The sequence below is a fragment of the Anomalospiza imberbis genome, chromosome 22, assembly GCF_031753505.1.
Source record: "Anomalospiza imberbis isolate Cuckoo-Finch-1a 21T00152 chromosome 22, ASM3175350v1, whole genome shotgun sequence".
Classification (NCBI taxonomy): domain Eukaryota; kingdom Metazoa; phylum Chordata; class Aves; order Passeriformes; family Viduidae; genus Anomalospiza; species Anomalospiza imberbis.
Genome location: NC_089702.1, coordinates 3,974,249 through 3,990,971, shown reverse-complemented (window position 1 = coordinate 3,990,971; position 16,723 = coordinate 3,974,249). Strand labels below are relative to the sequence as shown.

The 16,723-nt window shown below is 57.9% G+C and overlaps 2 protein-coding genes across 4 annotated transcripts in view; one reads left to right on the top strand and one right to left on the bottom strand.

Annotated features, from left to right (window-relative positions):
• The window catches only part of ODAD4 (outer dynein arm docking complex subunit 4), a 241,591-nt gene that overhangs the window by 149,207 nt on the left and 75,661 nt on the right, over nucleotides 1–16,723 (bottom strand). The gene's annotated exons all lie outside the window — the stretch shown is intronic.
• The window catches only part of ZNF385C (zinc finger protein 385C), a 60,462-nt gene that overhangs the window by 6,539 nt on the left and 37,200 nt on the right, over nucleotides 1–16,723 (top strand). For 2 of the 3 annotated variants that reach the window (XM_068212343.1, XM_068212342.1), the window contains exon 2: nucleotides 12,114–12,362. The exons of the other annotated variant lie outside the window; for it this stretch is intronic. In XM_068212343.1, the coding sequence (XP_068068444.1) occupies nucleotides 12,114–12,362 (249 nt within the window). The remainder of the gene's footprint in view (nucleotides 1–12,113; nucleotides 12,363–16,723) is intronic. 3 annotated transcript variants of the gene reach the window in all.

The window sequence follows — 16,723 nt, the reverse complement described above, 5'->3', positions numbered from 1 at the left end:
AGAGCAATTCCCTTGTCCAGGCTGGGGTCTGTCCATCCTGGGTCTGTGCAGGAGCTCACTCCTGGCCAGGAGCTGCTGCAGAGCTTGAGGAGGGACCTGGGAATGGCACTGCAGGGTTCACACCTGTGCCAGAATCTCGCCTTCCTGGCCAGATGTGGAGGGAGATGATGACTTGTGTGCCCCATTACCACTGGAAGGCACAAAGCAGTGCCAGAATCTTGGGGCAGGATGGGCACTGGCTGATGCTGACTTAGGCAGAGGATGAGTCAAAGGGGTTTAGAGACACCTGGCAGCCACCTGCACCTCCAATGCTGGCCTGCTGCACTGCTGCAGTGCCAGTGCTGCTCCCACGGGCATGGGGCTCTGGCCCAGGGAAGTGCCAAGGTGGGTTCTGGTGGCAGAAAACCAGCTCCAGCACCTGCTGGCTCTTGGCATCAGCTTGGTGCTGGGAAAGCTTTTCAGTTTGTCCTTGGGAGCACTTCTCCTCCTAAGGACTTGGGCAACCCTCTGGCAAGAACACGGTGGTGTGTGGCAGCGAGATGCTGGTAGGTGCCAGAATGCCCCTGAGCGCCCCGGGAGCAGCTCCCCGCTGCCCACCCACCCCTGGCTGGCCAAGGAGCTTTTCCTTCTCCTGCCAGTGGTGGGAACCCGACCCCTCTGCAGCCCCAGCTGAGGGACCGCTGGCTGTGGAGTGACGGATAATGCAGGATGCAGGATCCCTGGAGGGTCAGGGTGGTGAGATGCTGTGGTCCCAGGCAGGGTCCCTACGACGTGTGTCACCCCATGGGGAGGGTGATGGGGAGAGGCACTGCTTGGTGGTGAATTCCCTGCTGTGTCACCCATAAACAGCTGCCCCTTCGAACAGGAAGCCTGGTTTGGCTGTGGGTGGAGCAAAGGGTGGCTGGTCCCGGGGGGCTCATGCAGAGGGAGGATGGGTCTGTTGGAAGGTGGTCTCAGGTCTTTGAGGGGCTGCATGGCCCTGCTGGGACAGCAACTCTGCCCCCAGCACAGGGATCCTCATGTGGGCAGGGCAGGCAGGGTCACAAAGACGCCTCTGTGGAGGATTTGGCCTCGCCCTGCCTGCCCTGGCTCCAGCAGAGCTTTGATGGGTGTAAATCAGTAACAGAGAGCAGGAAACCCTGCAGTACCCAGACCCAGCCGCGCAGGAGTCTCACCCTCTCACCAAGCCCCATCCTGCTGTGGGATCAGGCACTGGCTGCCCAGCACTGCTGGCTGTGCCCACTGCCAAGCTGTGTGCCAAAAATCCTGCCTTTCTTCACCTGCTGACAGGACGTTGGAAAAGGGAGAATTCTTTAAAACATAAAACAAATAAAATTAGGTCTTCTGGTAAGGGATTAAATGGGGGCCCTCAGCTTTATTTATAGAAGGTTAAAAAGCAAATCTGTTCCCAGACTGAATAAATATTTTGCTCAGGCAGGCACGATCTTCAGTTCATCTGTCTTGCAAAGACTTGAGTGAGAGGGGAATTGATTTTCTCCAGCCTGAACAAGGCAAGCGCCTCTAAGACCCAGATAGAGAGTGAAGTCCCATTATCGGCTGAAATGGGGAAGCAGCTGGGGAAATCATTAAAGAGAAAGCAAAGACAAAGCTGCTTTGGGGAGGTGACAATTCGCTGTCTCCGCGGTGGCTGGGGCTGCCACCCCTGACACTGCTTTGGGGCTGTGTCGCTCTGACCCCATGAGAGAGTTTGGTGGCACTGGGTGACCATTTGCCAGCATCAGCAGCAGCTGCCCGTGGGGGATGGGAGTTGCTGGCACCTGGCACCGGTTGCGACGGTCACACCGGCTGTGTGACTGCACAGATCCGTGCACAAGCGGTGGCATGGGGGAACCTGTGAGTGGCTCAGCTCACCCCCCTGGATGGAGGGGGATCCAGGTGCGGTGGCAGTGCCAAGGACATTGACCTCATTCTCCACTCCTGCACGGATCACCTGGAGGTGCGGACATGCCGACAGCCAGGTCAGCGCTGCCGGACACGGAGTCACCCAGGGCTGGACCTGCTCTCACACATCGGGTTTCTGCACGCGTACGCCTGCCGTGCTGTGGCTGCCCTGTCTGTAAGGATGAGAGGAGATTGCTGGCACATCCCTGTCACTGTCCGCAGCCTGCGGGATGCAGCCATTCACATGGTCCTCGGGCTGATGCAGGTGGTCCGGGCAGAGGTTCCTCTGGCAGGGTTCACCCCAGCGCTGGGGTTACAGCACAATTCCAGCTCAAAGAACTTCTTAATTCTGCACCTGGTGTTTGCAGACATCAGTTACCGCCAAAACAAGAGCTCAGTGCTTTGCTCTTGATCAAGGCAGCTGTCAGGCCAGCGCCAGCGCGGTGTGAGCTGCGCAGCCGGGGCTGCCGGGGCTGCCGGGGCCGCCGGGGCCGCCGGGGCCGCCGGGGCCGCCGGGGCCGCCGGGGCCGCCGGGGCCGCCGGGGCCACCCAGCTCCCCGCGGCTGGAGCGCTCCCCTTGCCTTTTCCCAAGTCAGAAAGGAAACAATAAAAGGGAGAATGAAGAACAAGCCAAAGCCCATGACAGTCTTTTCCAGCTTCTTCTCCCTGTTTTCCATGGCAGAACCACATCAAACAGAATACTTGCCTGCAAGAAGGTCCCCAGCCCCAGGTGTGTGCCTGGAGCTGGGACGCCGTGCGGGAGCGGTGGCGGTGCCTGGCGAGAGTTTGCTGTGTGAGCTCTGTCCGCCCCGCGCTAAAAAAAGGCACAAAATGAGCAAAATTATGCGCTGAGTCACTAATCGTTCACCCGCTGCTTTAGTCACCAGTGCTCCCACACCGGGGGACGTTTGCTGAGGGGGCACAAACTGAACTGTCACCGCGTTAAACGGATGTGGCCGAAAGCAGTGCAGAGCTCCTGCTGCACGCACAGCTTCTGACACCAGACAGACCACTGGGCTCCGCGGCCACAGGAGCTGCTCGATTCATGCCAACTCCCTGATGAATCCACTGATTAATCGTGGCCGTGTGCTGCGGCGCCGGGCCGTGCTGCGCGCGGAGGTGGCGGCAGCGGAGCAGCTGCCGCCGTGTCCCGTGAGAGCCCGGGTCGCTGTCCTGGGCTCTGTCCTCCCACGGGCATCGCAGCTCCTGCCGAGGGACACGGGCTGCTGCTCCGCGGGTGCTGGTGCGGGGGTGGCACCCCCCTGCTCAGGGGTGGCGGGGCTGAGCCGCGGGGTTCTGTGCCTCAGTTGCCCCGTCTGCCGGTGCTCCCCAGTGTCCTCCACCCAACACGGGTTGTTTTAGGCGTGTAAGCCGCCGTGCCGGAGCCAAGTGTGTGTGAAAGAGCCTGTCTGAGCACAGGGAAGAGCCATAAAGGGGCTATTTATGGAGCTGGCTCCTCACAATGTTTTCAGACACAGCCCTCGCATGTTTTCATAACAGCAACGCCTCCACCTCTCGCCAGCTCCAGTGGCGCTGAGCCTCTCGCCGCTGTCCCCCGCACGCCCCGGGGAGCTGGGAGCCTTGGCAATGGACTGGCGACTGCGGGGCTTCCCGTTGGGATCCCGGCCCCGGTGCAGCCCCGAGGCAGCTCGTAGGGCCGTGCCTTGGCTGCCTCTCGCATCCTGGCGGCGACCTGGCACTATGCCCGCGCAGGGACATGCTTGGACCCTTGGCACAGATGGGCTGCTTTGCGTGGCAGGAGATGGACTTGTCAGCAGCCCCTCTGCCCGGGCTGCCTCGCCACCACGTTTCCCATTGCCTGGAATTTGCTGGCGGGCAGCACGGAGCGCAGCTGGAGGAGCAGCAGCTGCCAGGCTTCACCCTGGGAATGCCCTAAGGACGGACCAGCCTGTGCCCCGGCCGTGGCCCCGCGCTGCTCACTGGTCAAACTGGTCAAGTCGATGTGAGCCGTGCCCAGCCCAGCTCTGCTCTGCCCCCTGTGCCAGGTACCCTCCGGTGACAGCGTGGCAGCCGCTGCGGTGACAGCAGTGGCAGTGTCATGCACGTGTGGGAGGCAGGTGAGCAGAGAGGGAGCAGGGAGAGCTCTGCTGCTCAGAGCCAGTGAGCAGGAGGGAGCAGGAGTGGGGCTGTCTCCTGGCTGGGAGACAAGTAACGTTTCATTAGTCCAGTTTGGAATTCCTTTCAAACAGGAACGCTGACCCACCCGAGCTCGTTAAATAACGTTAGTGGTGCTGCCCAAAAAAACACTCCAGCTGCCACCTGCACCTCCAGCCAACACTCGCTGCCCTCTGCCCTTCTAGGAGCAGAGGTTTCCCAGTCTAATTGGATACACGTGCTTCTCTCCTGACACCGGTGACCTCCAGCCCAGCACAGGATTCTCACACTGCAGCAACTGGGTTCCAGCAGCTTCATCCCAGTGCTGCAGGAGCTAGGCAGTGAGTCCTGGGGCTGGCAGGAGCCGGGAGCTGGGAGAGGAGTGGAGAAACCAAACCGTGGCGAGAGGAGGGAATGAATCCAGGCCGTGCTTGTCACTGAACTGATTAAACCCGAGCTCTGAAACTCTTCTTCTGTCCTCTAGCCACTGAGCAGTGTATAACTTCATTACTCCACATTCAGGAGACACTGAGGGATGTGGGCAATTCATTATCATCTGTCCCATTTCATTTCCCTGCCTGTCAGCTGTGGCATCCTTGGTGTTCACAGACAAGTCAGGGTTTCAAGGTGTGAACTGAGGCTGAAGGCCAATGCTCCTGCAGCTGGGTTCTGGACAGGACCCTTGCACCCCCATCACTCTTGGGGACCCCCCAGCAGCACCTCGGGGGGTTCAGGGATTTTGTGTCACCCCTGGGTGTGGCACCACCATCACCAAGCTCAAGGCTTTAGGGGCTTGACTTCAGAGCTGCCACTGTCAGCAGGGACCTCAGGTGCTGGTGCTGGGCGTGCAGCGTCATTCTGGGGACCCCCAACCCTCAGCTGAGGGGAATGCAGAAGTGAGGGATGGTTTTAACCTGGTTTCTGATGCCACTCTTCCCGATAGCTCTGGTGCCATTGTCCACTATCAGACAGGTCCTTCCTGCTGTCCCCCCCGGGGGGCTCCTCCCCAACCCCAGGGCAGCAGCAGTGGGTCCTGCTTGCCTCAGATCCTGGTGACTAATTGCTCTGCAAAGAGCATTTCTCACAAGTTTCTTTCATAAGAAATGGTAACAAGGCTTTGATTTAGCTCTTCTTTTCCTTTCTTCCTGTCTTTTTTTTCTCCCTTCCTACCCCAAATGCAGAAGCCCCTTTGATCGTGTGGGTTCAGGCTCCGTAACAAGCATCTCTGTTTGTGTCGGGGAGTTGTCAGCGTGGTAACGTGACAGCACAGTCTCCTTGTCACCTCACACACAATGAATTATTCCTTCCACTCTTTCTTTGCACCATCTCTGGGATAAATTACTGCTCCCAGATGGGCTTGTCACCCAGTAAAGCATCCTTAACCTCTGAGATGATCCCTGCCCAGCATGGAGTGCCGGCCACTGTGGCTCACTCAAGGCTGCAGCAAAACGTTGGAGTGGGGAATTGTCAGCCTAGCTTGAAAGCAAATTGCTTTGCCAATTTATTTTCTTTCTTGTGTATGAACATATTTTTCTTAAAGGGATGCTGTCACATTAAATATGGAGCTGCCAACTGCAGGCATTAAAAAATCATGGGTCGTCCCATTTTCCTTCCTCCCACTCTAAATTCTGAGAAAACAATAAATTCGGGGTTCTTTTTACTTGTCATCTGCCTTTCAGCTCGAGATGCTTTTGCAAACTTTTCCCAGCAGCTGGGAGGTTTGGGAGCTTCAGCACCATGGCAAGTGCCATGGAACTGGGGCAGATGGGGCTGGCGGTGGGGTGGCCCCTCAGCCTCGTCGGGGTGTCCGGCTGTCCCTGGACCCATCTTCCCCAGGGCAGACCCAGAGCAGTCCTGGTGCTCGGGAGCCTCCCCTCCCACCACAGCTGATGGGACTGAGCCATGTGCTCGTAAGGAAATCTTCCCCAAACCTGTCCGTGAAGGGCGTTCACTGTCAACAAGTTGTCTGGACACTGTGTCACTTTGTCACATCTCCTGTGACAGATGCAGAAAGTCCTTTCCAGCCTTTATGTTTCCAAGCCCTTTTTTAGGGAAGGTAACGAAAGTAGCTTTGTTGCGCTTTGAAAAAAGCGTGTTTCCCTGCAGCCTTGCTGAGCTGGGGAAGGGAATCAGGCATTTGTCACACTGAACAACTTTATGGCAGATTTTGGAACATGTGTCTGATGGATCTGGGATGGGAGCATGTCTGACCTGGTATCAGGTATCAGAAATCTCTCATATATAAGAGATCTCATTGAAAACAAGTTCCAGATGGGTCTGGGTCAGTGCTTTCCCTTTTCTCTGCTGCAGCAAATCTCCCTCCCACAGCTGCAGGTAGGAATAAGTCTCTTGCTACTCCTTAATTTTAAAGAAAAATCTCTTCCAGCTCTGTACTGTACTGCAGCTTCGCAGCTCAGCAGGGCTCAGCTGCCCCCCAGCCCCACCACGTGGGCTCCAGAGCCTCCCCCAGCAGGGTGTTTGATAACATTGATTTTAATAAAGCTCTGGGCTTGTTTTGATGGACGGATCCAAAGCACTGCATGGATTTAACAGATCCCGTTGCAAATATCTCTATCTGATACCCCTGGCGTGACCCGACTGCAAATGTCACTTGCTTAGCACTATCAAATATTTAATTTGCGTTGTAATAGAGGAGCCTTTGAGAGCTCCAGCTTAAGCTGGAGATCTCCTGTTAGCCAGCAGCTCTCCACAAATTCACTTAAAAGCCAATTTCTGCCCTGAAAAGCTCCTGACGCAGATGTGGGAGTGAGGGGAGCTGAGAGGGAAGAGAGTGCCCACCTCTGCCGTGGGACCTGCTGGAACCCTGCTCATCACTGTAAGTGCTCGTGGTGGATGTCCTCAGCTTTGCCATGGGAACACGTGGGTGGGGAAGGGGATTGCCAATGCCCCCCCACAGTGCTTGTGGCGTTGTGTGTCCGGTGGCACCGCTGCTGACCCTGCTGTCGGTGCCTGCAGTGGGGGTGGCAGCTCCCCAGGAGATGGCCTGGATCCCATTCTGGATCCTGCACTTGTGGAAAATCATCTTTTCCGAGAACTTCCCTGTGGCAGCTTCGGCAAACAGCGAGGGGAGCAGGAGGTGCTGCCAGGGCTCAGAGGCTCCCTGTGCATCGCCTGCTTCTCTGTGTTTTATATCCCAAGAGAACACAGTGGCTCTGTGAGACGTGGCTCTGCCCTCACCTTTGTGCTGACCACAAGAATGCTGAAGGATGCTGTGATCTTGTCAGGTTCTCCTCATCCAGCAGAGAGGCTGGGGGTGCACGGCCAGTGGGGGTGATGAATCATGGAGCCTCAGTCCTTCCTCTCCCACTGCTCCCTGCGCCGTACTCACACCTTCAGCCGAGCCCTGGGACGGAATGTCTCACTCCCTGCCTCTGTTTGCTCTGCTGTTTGCCCTGCTGGTTTGAGAGCAGGTGGCACTGCCCAGGTTTTGCTTCCTAGAGAGGACGGGCACATTCCCTGCCCCGCTGCAGAGAAGCAGCATTGTTCCCTCCATGGTGTCTCCTTCAGCTGGGTTTCAGCTGTCCTCGCTGCCCGGGAGCAAGGCTGGGATCTGCTGATTCAGGGGACACGCAGCCCTGAATGCGGTGTTAATGATCTTGATGTGCAAAGGAGAGGACAGGCGCAGTGGCACCGTGCTCTGTGTGATGCTCCCTGCCCTCCCGGGAGGCTGCAAGGTGTCCCACTGCCCTTCAGCCTGTGGGAACGGGGCTGAGGGGAACCCTAAGAGCATCTGAGGGTAAGAACTGGGCATTTGGGGGTTCAGAAGTGAGGGCTGTGGGTGGTCTGAGCCCTGTGTGTGCCCTGGTCCCCGTGCCAGGAGCCAGCCTGCAGTCCAGAGCCCTTGAGGAGAGATGGCTCACAGTAATCCTTGCTCTGACAAGGGATGGTTTATGGACTGATCCTAAAATGTGCCTCGCTCCGGCATTAGCGGAGCATATGTCAGGGCTGGGGGCAGCTGCTGTGATGCAGTGTTATGAAATGCTGGGAGTGCTGCAGGCATGGCCAGGCCCTCCAAAACCTGCGGTCTGCCTGGATCTGCTCAGCTCTCAGGCCAGGACACTGAAGCATCTCCTGATGCTATAGCAGGTCCCCCGGGCCACCTCCATGTCCAGGGCAGAGCCCCCGTGCCCTTCCCATCCCTCCATGAGCCCAGTGCCTCTTTATGAAGTTACACAGGGAATTCTCCGGGCCCAGCCTTCGAGGCAGCCCGGAAAGCTGCCCCATTCCCCCATCTCCCCTGTCACTGAGAGCTGCTGTCAGGTGCATCCGCCTGCTCTTGGCTCAAGGTGGCTCCTCCAGTGCCACCCCCTGCCAGCTGGCGCCCGCTGCCCCGCGTGACGCTCCGGGCTCTTTGGGAACTTGCTGAGCCACAGGCACCAACTCGGACGTGCCGGCTCTCGTCCGGAGGCTGCTGATGAGGGCTGATTTAGTGGCGATCGAACCGCATTTGAAGTGCTCCTTGAAATACGAGACAAGTGTCTGCGGCTCTCCAGGCACAGGGGCGGCTGCGGTGCCCTGACGGCCGTGGCACAAGGGCAGGAGCCGGCTCGGCTTGGCGGTGCCAAGGGCAGGGCTCGGCACTGCCTTCACCAGCACCAGGTAGGAGCCTCCTGTGCCAGGCTGGGGCACCCGGTGCTGCCTTGAAGAGGCGTTGCTGTATCCTGAGCCCAAATGGGTGGGTGGGCTGGAAATTGCCTGTGCCGGTGGTGAGGGGTCTGAGAGGAGGGAGGATGGTGGGGCTGCTGCTCCAGGGGGTCTGGGGCTCCCTGGTGGCTCTGGAGGGGGCACAGCCTGGGGCCCTGGTGCAAACAGGGATGGCAGTGGCAGGATCACAGAGCTGCAAACCCTGAGGTGATGGGATGCAGTGATTTGAGTTGTGCTTGAGGTGTTGTGGCAGCTCTGGCTTTCCTGAGGGTCCTTGCAGGTGTGAACAGGGACCATGAAACTGGTCCTTACTCAGGGGGTTTGAGGGAATTTTGTGACAACTGTTGGTGGCCACTTTCATACCAACTTTCTTTTACTTCTGCTGCTTTTATTTACTGTTGTGTGTACTCAGCTGGAAGCAAGGAAGGTGGACTCAGTAGAACATAACCTAGTGAACTCACACAAGATTTTTTTTTTCCTTCGGATTTCTTGCTCTCTTATGAAGTTCATGCACTTTCTGTTCGGGTGATGTTTTCCCTGATCCCATATTGCTGAATGGACAGTTCTCCCAAATAGCTCTTGTCAGGTCCCCTCAGCTCTGTGGCAAAGGCAGTTTGACTTGGGGGGAGGTTCTGGTCCTGTGTGTTGGCTCTCTTGAATTCAGTCCAAATAAAAGTCCCATGGGACACAAACTGGTGCTGATGGCAGGAGGGAGCACGAGGGTCCCTGCTGGGGTAGGACACCGAGAGAACATCCCTGCACAGATGTTCAGGCTGATTGTGCATGGGAACCTCTGTCCAGGCTGGGATAACAGCATTCCCTGTGCCTTTATGGGTCTGCCTCCAGGTTGTTCAGAATACAGGAAATGTGGGGAAGGACCTGACCTGCATCAAACCTGCTCCCTCATCATAATTTTGTAGCTTGGCCAGGACTCCACTGCCCTGCTGATGTATCTCATGCCCAGCCAGTGGCTTTTCTGGGATGCTGTGGGATGCTGCGGGATGCTGCTTTAGCACAGTGTGTGAGCATGGAGCCACTTGCAGTGACTGCAGCCTGTGTGGGAAGTTGTGGTTTCTGGAGTTTGCTTTGCATTCAGGAGCTGAGTAAAGGATGGACCAGCATGGGTCTCCTTCAGAAAATCAGCAGCCAAAGGGACATTCCCTGTGAGCCCTTGGCTCTGAGGGAGGGGCAGCAAGAAGTGCAGGAGGCAGGGTGCCATGGTGCCCTGGGAGGTGCCATTGGTGCTGATCAGCAGGGTCAGATCTGGGCAGTGGTGGGTGAGTGGCAGCTCATCTGCCCCATCCAGGAGAGCCCTTGGGAAGACTACCCAAAAATTTGCAACTGCTTGTGATCCTCCTGTATGGAGGAAACAAAACCTCATTGGTCCCGGGGTGGTGGAGCTGGGATGTGGTGACCCTGTGTTCTGAGCTGGGTTTGCCTCAGAGCCCCTGAGCCACCCTGGAGGTGTCACTCAACCTTCCCCTTGCCTTAGTTTCCCTCCTGTGAAAGGTAACAGCTCCCCATCCCCTGGCCAAAAGTTCCTTAACACTTTGCTGAAAAGGTGAAATCTGCCCCAAAGCAGCCGTCGGTCAGGGCATTGCCAGCCTGCACACGTGCCACGACCTGTCTCCGTGACCTGTCCCAGCCACCAGCCACCCGGTTTGTGGCCCTGACACCTGAGAAGCAGAACAGGCGCAGAAGAAATTAAGTGAATGAGACAACAAGTGTGTGTGCAATTAGGACAGACCTTCCAACGCTGCCCCGGGAGCCGGGACAGGAGCTGCTGCCTAATCAGAGCAACAGCAGTGCCCGTTTTAAAGACGAGGGAGACTTTGGGGATACTTTGTCCACATAATGTTCCAATTTTAGCTCCGCGCCCTGGGATGTAATTGCATTAAAAATACCCGGGGAGGGGGAGGATGCCAAGGGCACCCGGCGACCTGCCTCGGCTGGCGTGTCCCCACCAGCGTGCCGCGTGTCTCGCTGAGTCCCTGAGGCCCCGTCTCACATTCCTGCTGCTGATCGTCTCCCAGATCTGCTTTCCGGTTGCTCTGTTAATGGTTATCCTGGGAAAGGCCTCCAGCTCTGTTAGCAGCTAGTGGGAACACCTCCCGCTCCTTTGGGCTAAACAGGACTATTGATGGAGACACTGTGGCCGCCTCCGGGTTGCAGGAAGGCGCAGGATGGGGCCGAGACCCGCTGAGGAGAGGGGTGCTCACCCGGCGGGTGGGTGAGCGGCAGCGCACCCCTGCCTGCGACGGGGACCGCGCTGCCTTCTGTCCCCGCTGCTCCTTCTCCCCGTTGCCCCCCATCTCCGGTGTCCCCCTGTCCCCGTTGTCCCCCTGTGCCCGCAGTGCCCCGGTCTCCGCCGTCCTCGGGCCCGGCGCGGAGCGGCGGCGCCACCGCGGGGCCGCGGCCGGGGCTGCAGCGAACCGAGCCCTCCCCGAGTCCCCGGTGGGCCCGAGGACCGAACCCTCGTAGCCTGCGGGGTGCTGGGCGCTGGGGCGCGGCCACGCCGGCACGACCAGCGGGGTTTTGGATAGCCTGAGCCGAAGCCCCCGGTGCGGTCCCTGCTACCCGAGGAGCGTGCGGGCGACTGAGTCCCGCACGGGCTCCGTGCAGCCCTGCCGAGGATGCCGGGGACATCCCTGCAGGGCACCCATGGGTCCTGCCCGGCCACCCACAGACGCCCCGGCCCCTGCCTTGGCCCCTTGCCGTGCCTGCGGGTATTTGCAAGCCGCAGCTGCCAGCTCCAAGGCGGTAACTGGATCACAGGGCTCGGGTGACCTTCGCGCCTCCCAGGCTGTTCTGGATGTCCCACCGGTCCCCAGCTCGGGGTCAGGCAGCAGGAACAGTGTCCCTGCAAGGCAAAGGCCGCTGGAGGGCTGTCCCCAATTGACCCCAGGCCCTCCACGGGCAGCTCTTCTCTGTGGCGTCGCTGTGTGGGTCTGAGGCTCCAGCTCATGATGCAAGTTGGTCCCACAGAGCCCCATGTTCAGGACAGGCACCTGCTGGTGGCCGACGGTGCCAGTGCCAGTCGTTCTCCTGCCGTGGTGGGGATGGGCTCTGGGACACCCTCACCGCACACGAGTCCTGCCAGCTGAATCTCTTGCCTGCAGAGACCTGGTTCCATCCTAACTCTGACTTGGGCCAATCCACAGTGCTGCCCACGAGTGAACACAGAGACTTGGCCTAACACAAGGAGTGTTGTCTAGAGCTGGAAACTTGGAAGAAGTGGGTTATTCTCTACTCCAGCACTCCTGGGAATGCTGCTGCTCATGTCGTCTTGCCCAAACGCTGTTGCACTTGCTCAGGGATCCCCCCAGATTCAGACAACCACAGGCGTGGGACCTGAGCTGGGCTCTCCTGCCGCACCTGGCAGCTGTTCCTGTCCCTCTGTCCTCACAGTGGGTCTGTCCTTCCTCCCGCAGGCATGAAGCGACCCCTGAGCCCATCCCACAGCCCCGAGAGTGCAGTGCAGCTGGTGGAGGAGGCCAGCTGCCCCCCCAGCCAGCCCGAGCAGCGCATGAAGCGGGAGAAGAAGCACCAGTCGTTCACACTTTGCGAGGTCTGCAATATCCAACTCAACTCGGCTGCACAGGCGCAGATCCACTACAACGGCAAGTCCCACCAGAAGCGCCTCAAGCAGCTAAACAAGGGGAAGATGCCAGCGGCCCAAGGTAGGAGCCCACCCAGCAGGTCAAGGTTGCCCAAAGGCTGCCCTTGCTCTGGCACAGCTGCTCTGTTGGGCTCATGGAAAGTTTGGAAATGCTTGATTTTGTCCTTGGCGTCTGTCACTTGCTGGAACTGCAGGGCTTTCAGTCCTCGAGTGGTTTTGGAGCCCAAGAGGCCACGCTGCAGCAGCAGAGGGATGGACACATGTGGGTCTGTCCACGTGCAGGCGTGGCTGTTGCTGCTCCGTCTTTGTGGGTGTCTCCTTGAGTTCTGTAGGTGGTTTGTGACGTGGGGACATGCGTGCCCCAGGCTGTCAGTTGCTGGGCTACTGGATGCTGCTTTGCAGGTGCCAACCTGACTGTGTCCCTCTAGGCTCCTCCTGTGCACTTCTCCTGTATCTGTGCTGAGTTTGAGTCAAAATGCTGCTTAGATGTTGGTGCTCCTCACCTGTTGGCTGCACAGGGATGCCGGCACACGGCAGGAATGTTGGCACGTGCGGGTGCCGTGCTGCTGGGCAGGAGCTTGTGCAAGGGCAAGGACTCACTTGCCCTCTGTGCCATCTGCCAGCATTCACCTGGCCGGGCCCAGCTGGCTGCTGCAGATTTTATGCACAAAAGCAGGGAAATGTGCCCAGAAATGTCACCCTGTCACCATGGCTGACCTGCTCTGCCTGAGCCTTTGGCTGTGAGGGATTGTCATTAGCAGGAAACCAAGGGAATTGCGTAGAATCACAGAATGCCTTGGGATGGAAGGGACCTAAAAGATTAAATGGTTCCCTGCTCCTGCTCTTACTAGAGACTGGGCAGGCTGGAGCCATAAATTCCTAGCATGGCAATAGTCATCTGTGTGCCAAATCCTGCCCTGACTGGTGCTGGTTTTGTTTGGGTAAGGCCTGGGATACGCAAAGGAGCAGGTCTCTTCATCAACATTACTGACAGATGGAAATATCGCCGGCTATTTTAATGGGGACGGGGCTCATAAATTCCAGCCTGCAGCTTCCAGCTTCTCCCCTCAATCTGGTTGTGCCCTGATGGGAGGCTGTCCAGGGATGCATTTCCTACTGAGCCAAAGAATCCTGGAGCATGCCAGTCTGCTCTTTGTGCTTCTGCACCGTTCCTGACCTCTGCCAGTGTGGCACCCCTGGGGCCCCGCGCTGTCGGTCCCACGCGCTGCGCTCTGCCAGGCACGGCGCAGTCGCTCCTGCGTGCGCAGGGCTCTGGTCTGCTCGTGTGGGGAAACTGCAGGCAGCAGCTGCTCCCTGCGCCTCCCTGTCCCTCCTGTTCCCGCCGGGGCTGACCTTTCCCTGCACTTTTGGATAAAAATGTCACTTCCAGTGTTGTCACTGTGAGCCTTTCCCAGCCTCCTGAGGCGTGACCCTGGGCGGCCTGGAACTGACTGATGTGACTCCTGTGTCCCTTCTGCACCGGGCGTGCCACTGGCCCTGGGGGTACTCGATGCCATGTGCGTGCCTCCAAAATGCAAAGGGCACCAGCCCTGTCTTGAGGACAAGTGCAGGACAAGCTCCTGGCTGGGCTGCGGAGCATGGGCAGGGCTGGCAGGGCGATGGGGTGCTGGGGATGCCCTGCCCTGCCTCATCACACTCCTCTAGGAGCCCTTCAGTGGCCAGACCTGCACCTTTGCGTGCTGAGAAAATGCATCTGCCTGCAGTCCTGGGAGCAGTCACCCCTTCTTGGGCCGCTGCCTGCTCCAGGGCTGGGCTCAGCCTGGCACAGCCCACAGGCAGGAAGGGTCTCCAGTGGCGTGGCAGCACTGGGGGAGTCTTGGGAGGTTAAAGACAGTCGATTAAACAAAGTAATTGAGTTTGACAAAGATGGGATGTTCCTCTGGGCTGGAATCTCTGTCTCATGCTGACATCTACAGCTACATCAAAGGCAGCTTCCCAGCCACCACTCAGTCTCCCCGTTCCCCTCTGGCTCCTCGGATCTGTTCTTCTTGCACAGGCTGTGATCGCTGGCGTCTTGTGGAGCAAAGCTGCAGAGGAGCGGCGCTGGCAAACATGCTAATCAGTGTCATTACAATTCATTAGCTCTGTACCAGAAAGCCCCCAACTTAAAAACAAATTATTGCTTATTAGACGTTTCATTTTGCAAGACAAATCCCAGATCCTTGTTGTCCTGTGTGGAATCATGGTGAAGGTGGTGATTAGATACAGAGTGGTCACAGATGAAAGACGTTTTCGTGCCGCAGATGCCAGTTCTAATCCAACTGGGTCACGAGTGATTTAATTACTGCCTGTGATTTCCCAGGGAGCCCAAGTGATCTCAGTTTGCTCTCAGAGTCCTCGGAAACCAAACCACTGTCTGGTGCTGAATGAGCAGGAAGAGCTGAGACACCCCAAATGGGGACTGGTGGCTGCAGGGGCATGGACAGGGGGCTGCTGCTTCCCCTCCTCCTGGATCATCTCTGGGGTTCCCATCACAGGACAGGCTGAGCTGGAGCATTTCAAAACTTACACCCCGATCCGCTGCTCTCCCCAAAAGTCCTTTCCACCAGTGTCTCAAAAAAGTCATGGGATTTAAAGAACAGCTCATGCACGCTGCTACCAGGGCATTGTCTCTGGGCTCTGCCAGCCCCCATCTCCCTGAAAGACAGCAGGAAGCACTCTCCTTTGGAGCACGAGGCTCTGGTTTCCCTGGCAAATCTGAGCTGACAGCAGCTCATACCCCTTTGACCGGGGTCCGTGGGAAGGACACACTGTTCAGGCATCTCCTATGCCCAGGAGGCTTCACACAAGCCCCGAGCCCAACTCAAACCACTTTTCTTGGCTTTGGAGGCTGCTGAGCTGCTCCCCCAAACCGAATGCCAAGGCAGGGCCAAAGCACCCGGAGGGAGCTGTGCCCTGGGGCTGATTTGTGTCACAAGCTCTTCCTCCTCTCCAATATCCCGTGGCATCATGTACCCTGACCCTCTCCCTGGCTGCCCAGTGCTGTCACCCTGCCTCACACTGAGGCTGCCTGGTGCTGTCCCCCTCCTTGGCAACACAGCCCTGGAACAACAGTTCTTTGCAAAGGGGAAGGTCCTGGTTTCCCCAGTTATCTGCTCAAAGGTCTGTCCATGCGTGTTTGGGAGCAGAAAGGTTTGAGATGAGCAGAGAAATTGCTGTGACAGCTTCAGCATCACTGAGCCTGCAGCAGAGAGCAGGGCCCCTGGCAGGGAATGTGGGGACCCCAGGGGAGCCTGGGCTGCTCTGGGAGTCAGAGGGGGCTGGCAGCTGCTGGTGGGATTGTCTTGGGTTTCACGGGGGGTCCCAGATGAGCTCCCTGATTTTGGCAGCTGGCAGGGAACCCACTGGCCTTGAATGGCTCCTGCAGGGCTGGGGTGGCAGTGCCTGAGGCTGGGCTGTCCCCTGTTGCACTGGCCAAGGAGCCCATGGTGGTGCTCTCGGCTGGTCTGGGAGAGCCCTGCTGAGAGACAACTCCTGAAAACCACCCAGAGCAGCAGAGGGAGGGGAACTGGTGGGTCTGACCACGGGCAGCCTGGCAGGTGTGTGATCCCACTCCAGGGCGCTGCTCTGTGATCCTGGGCCATGTTCCTTTTCCATGACCCTGCTCTGTGTGCTCTGGCACCTCATTCTCAGCTGCATTCCCTCCTCCTTCCCCCACTGCTCTCTGCCATGGCAGCCTTTCAGCTGTTCATTACCCACCAAACGAGTGCCAGTCCATTTCAGCCATGTTCAGCGGGGCTTTGTCTGCAATAATCCCAAGGTATTGATTTAAATAGTTTGCAAACATGTGGGATTAGGGTCTAATTGGGACTAATCAGGGTGCAGCAGTCATGTCACCGCTAAGCTGGGGCTGGGACATTCTCACATCTGCCCTTGGTGGAGCTCCCAGCCGTGCCCAGCCTTGGTGCTGCCAGGACCGGCTCCAGCAACGCCAGAGGAAATGCTCTTTCTTGCTTCCTCCTGCAGCAGTTTGCTGCTCTCCTGCTTTTGGGGCTTTTTGGAGAAATTTGGCAGGGACAGGCCAGTACCTGGCTGGCATGGGAGCCACTTCACAGCGTCCATCAGCAGGTACACTGGCAGCACATCGGGCTCTCCCAAACCTCCCAATGGCAGCTCCATGCCCAGCCTAAGTGTTAAAGGGGATTTAACATTTGGCTGGGACAGACCCTGCATCTGCCAGGTGCTGATCAATACCTTGTGCCTGAGCAGCACCGGGGTTCAGATTTTAAGCTTCTGTGAATTTATGAAGGACAAACATACGGAGTCCTCCTGCTCCATTGGCCTCGGCTGCTCCCTTCAGCTGTGAGCAAAGATGAGCAAAAATAGCTTTTCAGATCAGATTTGAATAACCTGGAATCTCAGTGGGAGAAATATAATGGTTTTTTCATGTCTTAAAGATGC